Below are 18,495 nucleotides of genomic sequence, written 5' to 3' on the forward strand. Positions count from 1 at the left end.
GTGTATTATATACAGAAGTTGCAATATGTAAGGAGAGCCTGCCTTAGAAGCCTGCAGTAGAAAAGAAGAAGTTAAAAGAAAAAGACTCAAGGATCCGTTTTCCATTAAGTTGATGTGAAAATATTTTTTTAAAACTGCTTTAGTCTGGTGGACTGGTGACCTGTCCAGGATCTACCTCAGCTGTCACATAGCGAGTGTTGAAGATAGGTTCCAGCCACACCTTAGCCCTGCAAGGAGACGGTTGATGCATGCTGCAGTATTTGCATCAAATAATGCAATTGCAAAGTCCTTCAAGAATTACATTTATTTTTATAAGTAGGTTTTTTACATCTTCATATGTTAATTTGGTTAAAGAGAATTTACACCCTTGTAACTTACCAGTGATTAAACAACAGCACTTTCTAGTGAGTCTCAATAAGATGTACGGGAAAAGGGTTAAAATGTTAATAATTTACCTTGAGCCAAGGCTAAATAATACCTTTTATTTCTCTGCTTTGTAAAAAGTAGCATCTGTCATACACAAGACAAACAGACATGTTGGTGAACATTTCCCAAGCAATAATCTTTTTGTTTTGCTCTTTATTGATATGATGAAATAAAAAGCCAATTCTTTAAAGAAACAATAAGATGTGACTTACATTCTGTGCAGAGAAGGGATAATACTTTTTAAATCATTATAGCTTATCTTAAAGAGAGGGTTAGATTCTAATGTCTCCAAAAGAAAACAAAAAAGGTAAAAATTGACATTCCTGCAGTTGAGAAAAAAATCATACATTTAAACTTGGAAAAGCTTGCTGCTGTTATGTATAAATTACATCAGTGGTTTGCACTGCTGTCTCACAGCAGAAATCTTTGCCCTGAATCTCAGCTTCAACTCCTCTGTGAGCCTTCCTATGCATGCATTTTTTGGTAAAATTTTGGGTCCCAGTTAATTGTAGTTTAAACACAACAGACTGCCTGAGTGTAGTCGTTGGCCATCTCCATTCCTTTATGACCGCACTGCCCATCTTCTGATAGCTTTTGTTTGGCAGAATAATAAACCGGTCTCATGCCAGTATGAATGAATGTAGTTCTTAAAGGTACAAAAACCTGTAAACAATTAGATGTGGAACATATTTTTAAATCCCATATTTTATCATTCCCCTTTATTTAAATGCTGGATACACTTTTCTTTACTTTAGCTCAAATAGTAAAATAAATTTAGCTGTATATCAAATCAACACGGAGAAGAGAATTGATACAGATTTGCAATAGTGAGAGCAGATTGACAGGATGGTTAGATGGTTAAGTCAAAAACCAATGCTAATTGAGGTAATATCAACATTTTAGGTTATTCACTCCAGGTTATTTTAGGTTATTCACCCCAGTGTACGCCAGGTTTGTTCGGTTTGTTCATAAATATAATCTGGGAAGAAAAAATATTTAATTAGGCCTCGTAATTTATTTATTTTTTATTTTATTTTTCACTGTCCTGTCTGGCAATAAGAATAATTGTCTTGATGCCAAAAAGAGCCCAACAGATTTTACTTTCACAAGTGTAGCAGTATGGCAAGTGCCATATTGCTCCACTTGTTTCATGCATATAAATTGCTTTATTATAATTATGCAGGGAGTTTTACAGTTTATATGGACACTGCAATGTAAATAGAGCAGAAAAAAAGGAAAAAGAAAAAAAAAGAGAAAAGATGAAAGAAAGAGAAGATAGAAAGGCTAGAAAGCCTAGTAATTTAACTGCAAACTATAAAACTATTTAAAGAACCATAAAGGTCATAGAGTATATTAGAAAAAAAAAAACACAAAGCAATCATGGGATTTAAATGATCTGATCTAGAGGAAAGAGCCACTACATCAACGCATTAATCTACACTTAATAATCATAAATATGAAAATTTCCCAAACTAAAATAAGAAATATAAAAAAGAAGAGATGATAAATCGGCTAAAAAGTGAAAAAATAAATAAAATCATAACGTCAAAATACAAAAAGCTATGCATCTATTATTTTATTTTGTATTATTTTCTTTCAATTTATAAGAAATGTACAAGTGTATTGAAATTATGCAAAACGTCCCCTAAATTTAAAGATACAGCCTTTAGTACAATAAAACTCGAATTTTAACTAAAACATTATATTTTGGTTAATTAATGTAGTTTTTGTTCACTCGCTCAGATGAACCTCACTGTGCCTCAGCAACCGTGACGTCAAAGACCTGACCAATCGGGGACCTCGCAGTTCTCTCGTACCTATCGCGAGATTATCAAATTAGCCTGGTTAGTTTGCTAGCGGCCGAAGCTGCGCTCTGTGCAAGCGGCTTACGGTTTATTTCCCTAACGGTATCAAGAAGACTTCACTGAGGGGATTTATTAACCGTTTAATTCTCCTGCTTGAGAGGAAACTCGGTGGACCTTGGGTTTCACGGTAAATTGTGAAAGCGCACGTAGCATGCTAATTAGCTTGGGCTCATCCTGTGGAGGAAGCGGGTTTGTTTTGATCGCGTCGGTGAATGTGATTGCATTTTTTTATAAATAAGTGTAGGTTTTTATTTACATTTCGAATCGAACACGTAGAGCTTTATGTGTCTGAAACGTCTCGCACTGTGTTTTCCAAATCCCCTTTATGTGTTTCATTTCTAACTGGTTAGATTGTTTATACGTACTTGTTCTTGCAGATACACATTGTGACCAAGCTGTGTCAGTCTTGCTCACGATTCCCCTCATCTTCAGGTTCCCAATGATGAGTTATGCTGAAAAGCCAGATGACATAACAAAAGAGGAGTGGATGGACAAATTAAACAATGTTCACATTCAGAGGGCGGACATGAATCGGCTCATCATGAATTACCTGGTGACAGGTGAGAAATTCTGGTGTTACACGATTTAATGGTGCATCTCACTAAATTAGATAATTGGAAACTTTTTCATTTTAAGTTCTTTAACTTAACAATGGAAACTTATATAGGCACCTTACAAACAGTGATAAATGCCGTGGGGTTTTCTGCTCATAGTGATGGTTATGCCTGACAGCCAGCTGAGTAACATCCCACAACTAACCTTGTAATGTCAGGTAGACCAGTTGCAGTGATACCATGGTCAAAACCAGACGTTGTATGTTTTTTGGGAACTAAAACTTAGCATATCTTTAAAGCTATTTAACAAAGGAAAGCATGAAGTGTATGATTTTCTAGACTTGATAAACCACTCTTTGAACATCAGTAGCAGACCCCCTAGCTCCCAAGTTACCATTGACCATTGGAAGCTACATGCTAAACCTTAATCAGCTTGATTTCTGTTCACCTTCTCTCTTTTTCTCTACCGTCTAGGAACTTCATTTACAAATTAAAGGCAAACCTTATTGACCAGGAGGCTTTAAGGCCAATTTATGCCGCTGGCGCATAGCCTCTGCAACCGTCAAATCTGTCTCTGTCTCAAAAAATCCTGACTATGCGTCAGATGGTCGCAAACCCACACAGACCTCAAGGGCAGAAGTGCACAGACAAAAAGCAGCTGTGATTTGTCCTTGGTATGCATTTCCAGCTGTCTGTGTGGTCTTGATTCGGTGCCTGGGCGCACAATTTTTAAAAACCGAGGAACAACTACAATGGACAACTACAACGAAAGGTTTATGGAGGAGGTTCCATCCTTGTCCTTTACCGCTTAGCATAGGTTCCACATTCCTAATGCCATTTCTGTCCCAGGAGTGGCTTAGCACCTGGAATGTGACAGTTTTAACCAACCTAAATGCAATGTGAATAACCCCCAAACTAAATTGGCTTTGCCTTTGAATCCACTTAATGCTGTGAATATCTTCATGACTCGCGCACCTTTTTCTACAACATCTTTTCCTTTCACTCAACTTTCCCTGCCAAGTTTCCCTGCCAACTTACTGCCAAATTCTAAATCTATAGTTTTTTCCAGGCTTATCTTTATTGTGGAGGCTGTCAGTGACTATATGCTGTTAAACTGTCAAATAAAATATTTAAAGTAACAATAGACACTAGATATCAAAACAGATCAAGGGTTTTTTTATTATCTGTGAGTAGATATAAATAGATAATAGATATAAAAAATTAACACTTGTATATAATGTGGGTAACGGATCTATATATTACGATTCATACTATTTTCACGAAAGTACTAAGAAACAGAAACATTTTCATGATGTTTTGATTTATTGAGGTGCACCACTGCAATGTATTATTAGTAAATTCTTTGCCTCTGTCTGTCTATATTTGAAGAGGGCTTCAAAGAGGCAGCGGAAAAGTTTCGGATGGAGTCTGGAATTGAGCCCAGTGTGGATTTGGACTCTTTGGATGAAAGAATTAAGATCAGAGAGATGATCCTGAAGGGACAGATACAGGAAGCCATTGCACTCATTAACAGCTTACACCCAGAGTTACTGGACACCAACCGATACTTGTATTTCCATTTGCAGGTACTGTTGAGACACATGAGATTATTTCATTTTGTTGAGGCTCTGATATTTGCTGCTATTACTAAATACAAAGTTAATATAAACAATGTTCTGTATGGTTAAATTTGAATCTTTGTTATGGACTTTAAATATTTGTTGTAATCTATCCTGAAAACTAAACTATATTGCAGTTCATGGTAATGTTTTATATTTTTTGAAAAAACCATCTTAAACAGTTATGAACCTTGGCAGGACCTAACTTCCACATCAACATTACTCACTCTCATGTCTCTCCTGCAGCAGCAGCATTTGATTGAGTTAATCAGGCTAAGAGAGACTGAGTCAGCCCTGGAGTTTGCTCAGACACAGCTTGCAGAACAAGGGGAGGAGAGCCGAGAGTGTCTGACAGAGATGGAGCGAACGCTCGCCCTTTTGGCCTTCGACAACCCAGAGGAGTCACCCTTCGGAGACCTGCTCAACATGATGCAGCGGCAAAAGGTTGGCTCCCCTAATTGTGTTTGTAACATTTGAACCATCGTAAACTGTAATTGTGGTAAATCCCTTTGCAACATGGTTATTTAAATTTAATCTTGAGGAGAATAACTTTTGTACTGTTTGAATCAACAACAAGATAATCCTAAACCTAAGAGGAATGGAGTCCTCAAGTAGGACTGGGTGATTAATTGCATTTGCAATATAATTGCAATCTACCAAAATACAATTTTCAAATTGTAGAGGCACTCAATTGTAGTCACATTACATATAACAAGAGTAAGATGTTGCATTTCTCTCTCCAGGCTTTAAGGTGGAGGTAATACACTTAAAGTGGGTTTTCCCACCACACAAACAGTAAGAGAGAGTTACAGCTAGCATGCAGATCCATACTTGATGGTAGAAGTCAGAAATTTTTCCTGCTAAGGTTACAGAAAAATCCTGAAGAAATGGACCATGAACGGATATATCTACATGTTTGTGCTTGGTGCAAAGGAAAATTGAAATAACATTGGTTGAAAGTTCTCATGGTATTGTTGTTTTCACCTTTGTTATATTACTACTTCTGAAAGAGAAATATACATCTTTGACTGGCATATAGGGTAAGTTCTTCAGGTTCTAAAAGATATCTTAATAAATGTTTTTCATATTGTTTTCGTATGGGTCCAAATTTTCCACAGAACAAAAACCGATCTCTTTGTATTTAGTTAGGTGAGATTCTTCCACCTGAGTTTGCGCCTCTGTTGCTGCTCCAGTTACCATGGGCCTCTTGCTGTTCCTATAATAAATGCTTTTATTTCTCTTTCTGACAGTTTAGGTTAATGATAAGGTCTGCACTATTTCCAGGTTATGTATTAAATGGCTCTGAGATGTTTAAAGCTTAGGATTTTCATTGAAACCTAGATCTTAGGGCTGAAACAATTAATCAGATTAATCGTCAATAAATAATCGTCAACTAATCTAGTAATTTATTATTCATTAATTGGAGTATAGTGACTCTAAAACGTGCCTTTAGCTGACAGAGCGAATGACCTAGAGCCGCAATCATACCCAAATTGTAATAAAAAAAATGTTTTTGCATTTTAGATTTAAAAAAAAAAATGCCTGTCTATATGCTCCAACCAGAACTTCTCAAGGGAAAAAGTTTTAGTTTCAGTTTAATTTCTTAAAATGGCTTCTTTTAGGAGCCTTTTGCAATCTGATTATTAATCAATTAATCTAAAAAATTATCAACAGATTAATTGATTTGCAAAAAAAAATCGTTAGTTGCAGCCCTACTAGTTCTGCTTTAAAAACTATTTAGAGCGAATTCCCTATTTTTCTTCTAAACACATTATAAATGTTAAAATGGCACTAGATTTAAAACTGGATTTCAAATCATGTGTTTTCAGTGTGGCCTCATATTGTCATGCAGATGCCTTCAGCATAGGCCGGGCCCTTCTGGTCCAACAGTATAAAAGCGAACAGTGAAGCTGCTATTTTTGCTTTCGCTGTATAGCCCTGTATGTAGCTATAAGCCCCATTTTAAACCATAATACTAAAACACAATAAGCTGACCAGCGGAACAAAATGGATTCTTGTGTGTTTGTTTGGCAAGGTTAGTGATTAATTGCACCTGACTTTATTTTAGGTGTGAAATTACACTGCTTTGTATTAGGCATAAAGTCATATAAATATAAAGTCATATTATATGACTATTAGGCATCCGGGGAGGACTCAGAGTAGAGCCGCTGCTCCTCCACATCACGAGGAGCCAGTTGAGGTGGTTCGGGAATCTGGATGCCTCCTGGACATCTCGCTGCTGAGGTGTTCCAGGCACGTCCCGCTGGGAGGAGACCCAGGACACGTTGGAGGGACTATGTTTCTCGGCTGGCCTGGGAACGCCTTGGGGTTCCCCCAGAGGAGCTGGCCCAAGTGGCTGGGGAGAGGGAAGTCTGGGCTTCCCTACTGAAGCTGCTAACCTCGCGACCCGACCCCCGGATAAGCAGAAGAAGATGGAAGGATGGATAAATAATTAAATTCAATTTATTTATATAGCGCCAATTCACGTTATCTCAAGGCACTTTACAGAGACAGTTCAACCAGATCATACAGTCATATTGGTTTAAAGTTTTCTATCTAAGGAAAACCAGTTGATTGCATCGACTCATTGACTCGAAGGCAATCCCTCACACCAAGCGTGCGTTTAAAGGCAGAAATGGTAATCAATAGTAATATATCACCATTTTCAACAAGTAATGATGAAGGTTTGGGTCATGTTTTTAATTTGCATCCACGTAATTGGCTGATTAATCATATTAATGTTATGGATCGATGTATTGTACACCTATAAAGTTTATATAAGTTTGATAGTTTTGAGAAAAGGTGTTGGAGGTGGGAGTCTGTTTGTAATTGCTTGTTTTACATTTTTATAGAGCACAGGACAATAGATCTAAATTAAGAAGGGCTTTTTTCCCCCAAGGTAATGTCTTATTTTTATTATTTATTTTGGTTTCATAGATTTCTTTTATTTTTGGCAGGTTTGGAGTGAGGTGAACCAAGCTGTGCTGGACTATGAAAACAGGGAGTCGACACCTAAACTGGCTAAACTCCTGAAGTTACTACTGTGGGCTCAAAATGAGTTGGACCAGAAGAAGGTGAAATATCCTAAAATGACAGACCTCAGCACGGGCACCATCGAGGACCCCAAGTGAACGTCAAAAAGAGAAATCACCAACACATCTACTTGATTTATAACCATTCAGTGACTGCCAGGTTTCATATGCGCGTAAACATATGTACAGTTTTAATCTTTTCACGTCATGTACAAGAGTCGGTTCACCGTGCAAACAAACGTTTCCGTTTAGATACAGATTCTGGGTTTTACAAAAATGAAATTGCTGATATATATTTTGAATATTCAAGCCTTTGCTGTTGTGTTGCAGTGACCACTTTCTGAAAAACCGTTTATTTTGCAGTGAAAGAGGATTGGATGTATGAATGAATAATGCTGACACCGTGTCTGTTGGGGGTTTCTTTCTTATTAAGAAGACGAGTCAGAATGAGCTGGTTGGTGGTTCCAAAAATTAACAAAATGTGAATATTTTTTCCAAATAAACAGATAGAAAAACTTTATTATTGTAATATAGTTTTAATTAATGCAGTATTTTAAGGTTTTATTTATCTTAATCTGTGGAAGTTTCTTATAAATCGGCCACACACTTTTGAAATGTCGAAGTTTAATGCATATTATTAATAAATATATGGGAGGAATTGTCCTTTAAATTCTTTTTATTTTAATTTTTTTATGTCCATTGACTGTTGAAACCAGAGAGGGTTTTTCTTTCAGAGCTGAGCCCCATTGGCCTTTTTTTGAGTGAGGGCAAAACTCCCAACATTCTCCATGTGATTACATCTGGTTTTATGTTTCGGGGGTTTGAAGTTACAGTAAAGTTTTGGAAATTCCCGTGACAGATGTAGAATTTATACGCTGCAGCAGACAAAGAGACGCTTTGATAAATGTAGGTCATTCAAATCCATATGATCTTCAGGCTAAAGCTATATTTATTGTCACAGCCTTTTATTTTATTATTTATTCTGACAACTCCTAACATGTAATTTTTTGGTGCATCTTTTTGTTTTTGTTAGGATTTTTCACTTTTTCTGCATGTCTGTATTTACCTTTTCCAAGAGGAAGGTGCTTGTGCTTGTTTATTTTATTAGATTTTGTATTAAAGAAAAAACTTGTGACTCATTGTTCTACAGTGGTTCAGCTTAAGGCTCTGTCTTTTTTTTCAATCAATTTATCTTATCAGACTCAAACTACACTGCAAAAAAATCAAAATCTAGACTAGTCAGTTTTTTCTTAAAATAAGCGCATTTGTTCTTGAATTGAGGAGGTAAAAAAGAAATTCTGCCAATGGAACAAGACAATTTACACTTAAAATAAGAAAACAACACAATTGCATTGTCTTATTTCAAGTGGATATTATCTAATTATCTTATTTTAAGAGTAAAATTACTCATTCCATTGGCAAACTATCTCATTTACCTGCTCAAATTAAGGGTGAATACACTTAATTTAGCAAATTTTTACTTATTTCTAGATCGTTTTTGCAGTGTATTTTTCTTTATCTTACATTTGGTATCATACTGTTTTTAATAACATTTTGTAATTTATTCAAACAACTTATTTCCTCGGAGGAGGAGTTACGAGGCTAGGCTATTTTATTGCCTGGTATATTTCGGTGGCTGATGGGTGCAATTGCACCGTAAAAGAAGAATGATCTGTAAAGCCGTGTGTGATGCAATCTCCAAAACGTGCAAAAAAATACAAAAAAACAAAGAAAAAAACAAGCTGCATAGAGGTGCAAACGAAAAAAGAAGCTGAATAAAGGTGTTCTGCAAACTCCAAAACACTAAAAACAAATCCAGACAATAAAAGCTGCATCCACATATGGAATGCTGTAACAATTGTTTTGGAATTTGCATCACACGTTTTTTGCAGATCATTCTTTAATTACTGCGTGTTCGAACTGTTGACCGTCGTGCACAACAATTCAAAGTGCATACAGGAATGGAACTTTAAAATGAAAAACAAAAGTACATCGCTGCAAATTAAATAAACTCTAGTAGAAAAACCAATTTTACCCGCAAAGTTAAACTAATGTTGAATCAGAAGATACTTAAACACTGAAGTAGAAATTTTACAATCTAATGTTAAAAGATAAACTTTTCTTTGTCCATCTGGTAGTTTTCTTTTATTTGGCTTCACTGCATCATAGTGGCCATAGGAGCTACAGATAAAAATATGTTTTACATCTTATAAGTGCTGCCCATAAGGTGTTTAGTCTGCTTTGATTTCAGACATTTAAAAGCTATTTTTATTTGACTAAATGTTTGATTCGTAATTGCAAATCAGTCTTTCTACCTATTTGTCTTAGTTGATATCAAATTAAAGTTTATAAGTTGACCAATTGTTTATTTGTGCATTGTGCTGCAGAAAGTATCTCATCCTGGACGCCATTGATTCTAGAGGCACGAATACAACTGTTACTGTTAGAAAAATGTCTCTGGTTAAATTGGACATTAAACACTTTTTATTATAAAATTTCAGCACTCTTTCTGGCAGGAATGGTAATATTAGTTCAAATAGGTTGTTTTCTTTAGAAATAACTTTCTTTAGGCATAGATCACAAACTTTATTGGGGTAAAAGTAAATAAAACTTTGTCTGTAAAGGACCTATCCAGATAGAAAGTGTCCCACAATTGACTATTACAGCATCCAAAAATCTACAAATGCTTCTAAACTGGAAAAAATGATTAAAAAATTATTGCCTTATTATTTGTTACTTCTCCATCATAATGTTCTGCAGAAGATGTTTCTCTTCTTCATGTGGCCAATGTAAATTTTAATGAAAGCTCAAAGAGCTTCTTTCTTGGTCAGTTTCTTGATTAAACTTGTTTCACTAGTTCACACACAGTTTCCATCGCCTTTTCTGATGAAGATTGCTTACTTTAAATGGTTGAAACTTTTGGGGAAAGTAATTGTTTCAACAAAGCAGTTATTTCAGTTTCAATGAGGCTGGTTTGTGTCACCCAAGGTTTGTGTTCTCATCAACCAGTTTAGATTAAAACTTTTCTATTTCACTATTGAAGTAAATTTTTTTAACATGTTTACAAAGCTCCAAACACAAAAAGTGTGTAGTTTCTCTGCAACTTGCTCAGGAATTATTGAATGTGCATGCATAAAAAACCCCCAAAACAATACCCTGGACTTTGTTTCATAGTTTGAATACGTTTCGCTTCCCATCCAGGAAGCTTTTTCAATTCAAAATGTCAGAATTAGCGTTGAGTTCCCAGACCAAATATGAGTGGAGTGGTGTATTTTTTAGTTTTTATTGGAAGGATCCCCATTAGCTACAGCTATGCTGCAGCTATTCTTCCTGGGATCCGGAAAAATATACACATTAAAAACAAAACAAAGAATACAACAAATAAATGAAAGGAAAACAAAATAAACACATATACAAAAAAAAAAAAAATAAACACACATATGTACCCTCATGCTGGCATAAAATATACACAAATGTAAAAACTCATTCTACACTTACACCTGTAAACATTATATGCAGTTCAATGCAGTGAGGAATGCTCTGATCCTTATATTGGAGAAACCAAAACAATCTTTCTACAGATGCGTGGCCCAACATAGAACAGCGACCTCCTCCGGAAAAGACACTGCAGCACGTTTGGTTAATTATGTTCTAAAAGGTCTTGCCATGCATGGTTCATGTTTTCTTTACTCACTGTCTCCAAGGTGGTTATATCAGTTTGTTTTTTGTTTAAAACAAAACTAGAAAGCTTCAGAAGTCACAACAATTTGGACATAAATGTTAGAAGGTTCATATACAATATATTTTTTTCTGATTAAGCTTATTGTAGCTCACATTTCTATACTGGCATTTTCTTTTTCTTGGTTTGATTTTGATATTCTAATATTAAATGTTAAATTTCCTTTTCTTTAGTTGATTACTGTATTTGGATACTTTTTTTTCTAGATGTGGATATGTGTGTGAAACCTACAAGACAACCCAGTAACCTGGTAAAAAAAAAATAAAAAGCACCATTGATACACGCCTTTGTCCTTTCATGGAGAGTCTATATGTAAATTTTCCTCCCTGTGAAACCACCACTTAGACATCTACTGTCGGGAATGGAAATCACTTCCAGTTGCTGACAGGCACCAGTGTCAACAAGTCGGATCAGTTTAGCCGGTTTAAGCAGAGGATGTGAGGAGGATCATTTGTCAGCACAGAAGAGCTGCACCAACCACAGAGAAGACGCCGGTGTGGGTGAATGGCTGAAAACCACACAGCAGAACAGTTCAGGGACTTAAAGCCTTCTTTGGATCTTAACAACTTTAGACCCGATGAACCAGTGGAGGAGTTGGAGAACCAGAATATATGGCCCAGGTGAGAAACTTTGTTTTTAGCTGAGAAAGGGAGCTGAAGGAGGTTTAATATAGTGCCTGTCTCTAGCATAACTACATTTTCTGATGTGATTTACGCAGGCTAAAGTAGCCTATTATATTTCAATTAAAAATATATAAATGTTATTAAAACTCCCAAAGTTTAAAAGACACTTGATTCTATATTAACAAAAAATGTCCACAATTTGAAAGAAGAGGTGTGTGTGTGTTTTTTTTTTTTTTTTGGCATCTGTTTCTTTGGTGAAACACTTTCATTATCCACATGTCTCTACCTGCTGCACCGCAACTTAAGCGTTATGCAACTTATGCTTTTCAAGACCCCCCCCTAAACTATTTGCTCTAAGGTACGCTTTGACGTGGAAGGAGAAAAAAAAAACATGCTAGGACATTTTCATGATTTACAAAATCACCTCAGCTAACAGGACCGACTTTTAAAAAAAGATAATCAAAAAGAAACTTTTGACACAAGTAGGGTTAACTTGAATTCTCCTTAAAGACCAAAAAATGAGATTAAAACAACAAAGCTGTTGAACCATACCAAGGAAATTACAGTCTTCATGGATTACTGGGTTTCACACACCTGCTGCAAAAATAATTTTTGCTTTTCTTATTCATATCTTCATTGTGGAAACAACAACAGTGCTGCAGACCTCAAGTCTAACTGTCTTGGTCTAAAGCCTCTGCATGTTAGAGACACGACATGCAATTGAATGTCTAAAAGACCAACAGAGGCGTCTCTACAGTGTGACGTAGATAACAGTGGCACGCTAACAGAAAGTGAAGAAGAATGTTCTACATTTGCTACTTTGTTTGGGATCATTCTCTCGTTGCAAAGCTTGATTTCTGCTGAGGTTTGGCTGTTTTACAGATGATATCACAATGGAATGAAGAATAGCTGGTATACAGAGGACTTTATAGGCTAGTAGCTGTGAACAGGCCCAGATCATGACCCCTCTACCACCATGCTTGACACTTTCTTTGAGATGTTGGTGGCGATATGTTTTTTTTTTTTTAACTAAATGTGGCACAGTGCATTTAATGAAAAAAAAAAAAAAAAAACTTAAGATTAGTGTCTGTCTAAACTGTCTAAATGCTAAAGGATAATTAAGTCAGGACTTTGTTAACTAAAACTTTAAGCCTTTTTAGACAATCCAACCATATCACACTGTCTGATCCCCATATCAGACAGTTTGATCATTTTTTTTTTACTTTTAACCATCCATATCATGGAAGATTTCCTACTGCTTTAAAGGTTAAAAAAAAAATCTGTCTGTGAAATCACAGACTAAAAATAGTCTGAAACTTATTTTCCCATATTGATGCACAGCAGCATAGGTCGTGTTTCATTATATTTGTGTTTAATTACTAAATTACCGTAGTTAAGGTTTTTAAAGTGCAACCGATAAACCGATCCTACTCCTTATAATCTAAAAATAAGGTGCTTATTAATGTGAAATCTTTTTCTGTCATGTAGACACCAATGAGTTGAGCTTTATCCAAGACGTCACCTCTGAAAGTTGCAGATGCAAATTTGCATCTCATTCAAAATACTGACAAATGTGGAGCTCCACTGTTCTGTTTATGATTGTTAATGGTGTCAAGTTTCTAGGCCTTAAATGTCCATGTCTTTTACATAGATGCAGGTTTTCAATAGAGAAGCTATCCATGACATGGATGGTAGATTCCATGACAAGTAGGGAAAATTCTACTTTTTTTTTAACCACTCTGAAAAGTGTGGAAAGCATTTGTATTTGGACTGCTTGAGCCAGTGGTGTTTAGAACTGTTCCTCACTAGAAACAGAGATTTTTAGAACATGGCTTTGGAGTTTGTTGTGGCTTCTTACTTGTCTTCTTCCAACATTGCATCATATTTAGATCAATCCATCACCCAATAAAACTAACCAGATGGCCCGCAGCCTAATGCTGCCACCACCATGTTTCAGAGTTGGGAGGGAGTATTTAAAGATGTCATTTAATACTTCTAAACACATTTGTCATGTTTAACATTTGGACTTGTCTGACCGGAGCACAGTCTTCCGTATGGTCACTATACTGCTTTCAACAAACTATAAAAAAGAGCAGTCTGCATTGCTTTCAACAGTTTAATAATCCTGGGACTCTGTGAAGGGCACAAATAGTAGTTGTCCCGTGTCTCAGCAGCTCTCAGCAGTTACCTTATATGTCTAAGATGTGTCCTATGATAAATCCTATCCCAACCAGCCTGTTAGATTGGGTAGACTTACCATAACTGGACAGATTAGCAGTCATGTCACCGTCATTGTTGACAGAGCTGTGTTCTATGCAGTGTTTAAAATTTGATGCGATTTTAAACCTAAGCCTGCTCTAAATTAAATGCAATTATTTGGGCTGGCTTTTTTAGGGGTATCAGAAAAATGTATGATGTACACATGTAGAGATGTGCAGCTGGTACTGTGTTACCTCAAAGCAAAAAAGTTTAATGTTTGGACCCATATTCTTTCTACACATACATTGTTTCTGTCTGGCTTTTCTGACTTCCTCTTACAGACTGAAAACATTACTGTTAGGGGGAATTGGCATTCTAAATTTCCTTTTGGTATGCTTGTATGTGTGTGCATGATTATCTGTCAAATTTCCGTTTGGAGACCTGACCAGGTGTGTACCCAGTGTCTCACAAAATGACTGCTGAGAAGCGGTTTATACAGTTTGTACAGTGGATGTATCAATCGTTTACATTCATCCCACAGTTTTCCCCTACTTGGTATCAGCTGATCAATTTATAGCTATATTAAATAAACTGAAGGTTTTTGGTTGCAGCATAGCTGAAAATCAGCATGTGCAAAGGCCATTTTTAGTCACAATAAATGCATTTAACTCAAGTATCATGTTTGAATTTAGGTTTATCTGGTGATGTAATGAATCATGCTTCATGCAAAACCATTTCTTTTTCGCCCCATGCAAATTATGATGCATGCCATTAAACTGGAGTTACTTGCAGATCACTGGCTCGAAAATGGATGGCGATGCTGTTTTTGGGCACCTGTCTCCTGTACTGTGCCAGGATGACGGCGCCGGTCTGTGCTGTCTCAATGGCAGCCACCTTCCACTGGAGTAAAATCGACTCTGGCCTTGTCCTGGGTGGTTTCTTCTGGGGCTACTGTTTCACCCAGATCCTGGGAGGACACGTCAGTGACAAGTAAGCTATTCATTCAGAGATGTACGCATGGCTTCACTTAAACAATGACTTGGTTAAATTCACATCCTGATATTTTAAAGTAAGGTTTAAAGTTTCAGGATTTCCTCCTGGTAATATTTACTGCTCTGCAGAGTGGGGGGAGAACGTGTCCTGATCACCTCTGCAGCTTCATGGGCGCTGATCACCGCTGGGACCCCTTTGCTAGCTCACCTGGGCTCTCACACCCTCGCTTTGATGACGTTGGCAAGAATCCTGATGGGACTGCTCCAGGGTAAGAACTGATAGCTGTTAGTCTAATTTAAGAGCTTATAGAAGCCTTCAGGGAATGTATAAAGTTAATATTCAAAGCAAAAGTCATGCATAGGCACTTATTCTCACCATACAGATCTGATGCTACTTCACTTTGGGGCAAATGTATCATCTGATCAGTGATAACTGGAAAAGAGATGGTGGGGAAAGTTTGCATAGAGAAACAGAGAGTTTAAAGTACGGCAAAATCTTTTTCTAGACTCGCAACTTCCCTACAAAACAAACCCTGAAAAAGATTTCTCCCTGCTGCACCTAAAATGCTGAAGCTCATAAAACGAGCTGTGTGATGTCTCGCAGGTGTTTTTTTCCCGTCTTTGGCCAGCCTCTGCTCACAGCGTGTTGTGGAAGCTGAGAGAGGGTTCTTGATGAGCACCATGCACAGCGGCACTCACCTCGGGTGGGTTCTGCACACATCTATACATTGCTTTACATTCATTACTGAGAGCAATATTAATGTTTCTAGCCTATGTTTTTATTCAGCACGCTGTTGGCGGGTGGAATGGGATCCATGATGCTCGATAGGTACGGCTGGGAAAGCATGTTCTACTGCACTGGGTTCTTAGCTGGACTGTGGGCCGTTACAGTGTGGTATTACTTATCAAGAGGTAAATCTGCCTTTTTTTTCATGTTGATAATCTTAAATACTTTCATGACAGCATTGCCACTGAGTATTTCTGATCTAAAAGTTAATTTTTGTTCTATGTTGGTTTAGTGTACTTCTTGAAGTTATGTTTTTTTTTTTTTTGCTTTAGGAATAAAATAATAAAAGTAAAGAATCTCAACAAAGATGACACAAACCAGGATTACTTTTAGTTTATTAAATAATAACATAAGGTGCCTCTCAGCAGGAGAAAGAGAAGTGATAAAAAATACCATACAAATATGTGACCCTGCCTATGAAAACCCAGCTAAAGTCATTTTTTGGTGAATCTCAACTTAATGTATAAAACCATTCTACACAATGTTAAGAATGGTTTTATACATTAAGTTGAGATTCACCAAAAAATGACTTTAGCTGGGTTTTCATAGGCAGGGTCACATATAAAAAGATTAACAAATGTTAAGTTTAGTAACTGTTTTGAATGTATCAAGGGATAGAACATGTGAGAACTGGAGAAAACAGGTGAATTAAAATGAACATAGTTAGAGAGAGAAGAAAAACATATTCTATTACTATCGAGACTTAGATTCGATTTTATTTATCCCTTGGAAAAACTCCTTCAGGGAAATTCTGGTAATCTTTTATTAAATAATAACTTTGATAGAAAATTGGTAAATTAAAAACTAAAATCAAAACATAAAAAAGACACAGAGAAGAAAAAAGAGCAAAGGAAAGAGTAGAATATTATAAAAATTAAACAATATACAATTACGAAATATAGAAAACAAAGAAATATAATATGTGTAATCCAATAAATATGATATAACGGTCAAAGATAAATTGTCAAAACAAGGCCAATTCCATAGAACATCTAATAGCAACACTATACAATAATCAACTGTTTCAAACTGTCAAACGAATAATAAATGCTGAAAAGTAAAAGCTGAAAAATGTGTAAAACAAGTTTAAAATGGTATATTGAATTAAACAAATATGAAATAATAAATAAGACAATAATATTTAGATGAACATAACTGATTTTCAGTAAATAACATGGTAAAATATAATAAAAAGTAAATCAAGTAAAGCAGTTCAAAATGTAAAGCAACCAAGAAAATGGACAGATGTACTACGTTAATTAACAAATGCACAGATAAGCTAAAACAGAATATCAAAAATACCAAATGAGAGATAGTGTTTTTTTTTTTATCTCATGAACATTTATTCCACTATATGTAAAAACATCAAAAACATTTTTAAAATGCCATTTCTGAGATGTTTAATGTCTGATTTGTGTTTATAATGAAGCTCAAAACAGATGTTTTGATATAATCTTCAATGTGCTGTTCAGGTGATGTTATAATGCAGCAAACAGGAATGAAGAGCCACCTCCAAGCAAGTTTGTCCCTGAAACGCTGGCTTTACCTTTTCAAAAAGCCTCCTGTTTGGTACAGCTATTAAAATTTATCATTTCTGTTTGTTTGACAGTTAAAAGATGAACATTTTGACCTGACTCCCTCTGTTATCTCCTCTCTCAGGGCCATGGTCCTAACTCACATGTGTGCATGCAGCACATCCTACACTCTGTTATCTTGGCTGCCGACATACTTTAAAGAATCATTTCCTCATGCAACGGTAACATGTTGATTTTTGTTCTATAAATCTAACTTAATGATTTCATGCACTAATAAAGACGTCTTTACTATGATTTGAATTTATTCTTGCAGCCTTGGGTGTATAATGTGGTTCCTTGGTTAACAGCGATTCCATCAGCTCTTGGTGGAGGATTTGTGTCTGATTTCCTCATTACCAAAGGTAAAAGAAAACGTGCAGTGGTTCCTAAAGTTGTCTGTCATCTGGGAAAATCTGATAAACACCTTTTATTTTTATTCTGTAGGATACGGTGTTGCATCTGTGCGAAAAATAATGCAAGTAAGTATAAGATTTTTACTGTGATGTTTAAAAAAACGAAACATTTATAATGTATTATGTGTGCTGTCTTTTTCTAATACCTAATGATTGGAAGTATTTTATTAAGGGAATTTATAATCCATCACAAAAAATTGGATAAATCTGATTAAGAAAACACGGTTGTCCACTTTGTCTAGCCAAAGCAGCTATCTGATTGGCAATATTTGCTAAGAAATATCACTAGATATAGGTTTGTTCAGCCTGTTTAAGGGTATAATGGTGGATTTTCGCAAATTTTTGAAAAGACTCGCCCTCTCCACTTTAAAAATAAATGGACATGCACAACCCTGTACCCACTCCTGAGAGGGAACGCCTATTAAACACATGGGAGAGCATGCACGAGCCCAGTTCTCCTTGAGGAGGTGCAGGGACACAATGATTTCACGGTCACTCAGATGGATTTTATCTCACCCATATTAATATATAAAAAGTTTCCCTACTAATAAGTCTACTGTTAGATTAAAAAAAAATCATGACATGCTTGTATGTGTGTGTGCTGCAGTGGAAATTAGCCTTGTTATTATAATGCACAGTTGGCATTTATAAGATCATTATAATGTTAGGACT

The 18,495-nt window shown here is 36.0% G+C and overlaps 2 protein-coding genes across 5 annotated transcripts in view; both read left to right on the forward strand.

Annotated features, from left to right (window-relative positions):
- Positions 1-2,255: 2,255 nt before the first annotated feature.
- On the forward strand, positions 2,256-8,634 carry LOC107090700 (glucose-induced degradation protein 8 homolog). Of its 3 annotated transcripts, none has more exons than XM_015384250.1 (5): positions 2,256-2,418; positions 2,669-2,851; positions 4,235-4,431; positions 4,711-4,908; positions 7,422-8,634. In XM_015384250.1, the coding sequence occupies exons 2-5, from the start codon at positions 2,731-2,733 to the stop codon at positions 7,593-7,595; spliced, it is 690 nt and encodes a 229-aa protein (XP_015239736.1). In that variant the 5' UTR covers positions 2,256-2,418; positions 2,669-2,730; the 3' UTR covers positions 7,596-8,634. The 3 variants fall into 3 exon arrangements, with proteins under 3 accessions (XP_015239736.1, XP_015239738.1, XP_015239737.1); XM_015384252.1 differs by having other exon boundaries at positions 2,316-2,418; positions 2,724-2,851; XM_015384251.1 differs by lacking the exon at positions 2,256-2,418 and adding an exon at positions 2,507-2,531 and having other exon boundaries at positions 2,724-2,851.
- Positions 8,635-11,615: 2,981 nt separating this feature from the next.
- LOC107090701 (solute carrier family 17 member 9-like) overlaps positions 11,616-18,495 on the forward strand; it is a 9,929-nt gene continuing 3,049 nt past the window's right edge. The window contains exons 1-9 of one of the 2 annotated variants that reach the window (XM_015384253.1): positions 11,616-11,855; positions 14,850-15,047; positions 15,179-15,318; positions 15,654-15,753; positions 15,837-15,961; positions 17,309-17,405; positions 17,496-17,592; positions 17,685-17,772; positions 17,855-17,889. In XM_015384253.1, the coding sequence (XP_015239739.1) occupies positions 11,740-11,855; positions 14,850-15,047; positions 15,179-15,318; positions 15,654-15,753; positions 15,837-15,961; positions 17,309-17,405; positions 17,496-17,592; positions 17,685-17,772; positions 17,855-17,889 (996 nt within the window). In that variant the 5' untranslated portion in view covers positions 11,616-11,739. Of the gene's footprint in view, positions 11,856-12,512; positions 12,622-14,849; positions 15,048-15,178; positions 15,319-15,653; positions 15,754-15,836; positions 15,962-17,308; positions 17,406-17,495; positions 17,593-17,684; positions 17,773-17,854; positions 17,890-18,495 lie in introns of those variants that run through there. The other variant, XM_015384254.1, reaches the window with a different exon arrangement.

Source organism: Cyprinodon variegatus, unplaced genomic scaffold (genome assembly GCF_000732505.1).
Source record: "Cyprinodon variegatus isolate N-32 unplaced genomic scaffold, C_variegatus-1.0 Scaffold309, whole genome shotgun sequence".
NCBI lineage: Eukaryota > Metazoa > Chordata > Actinopteri > Cyprinodontiformes > Cyprinodontidae > Cyprinodon > Cyprinodon variegatus.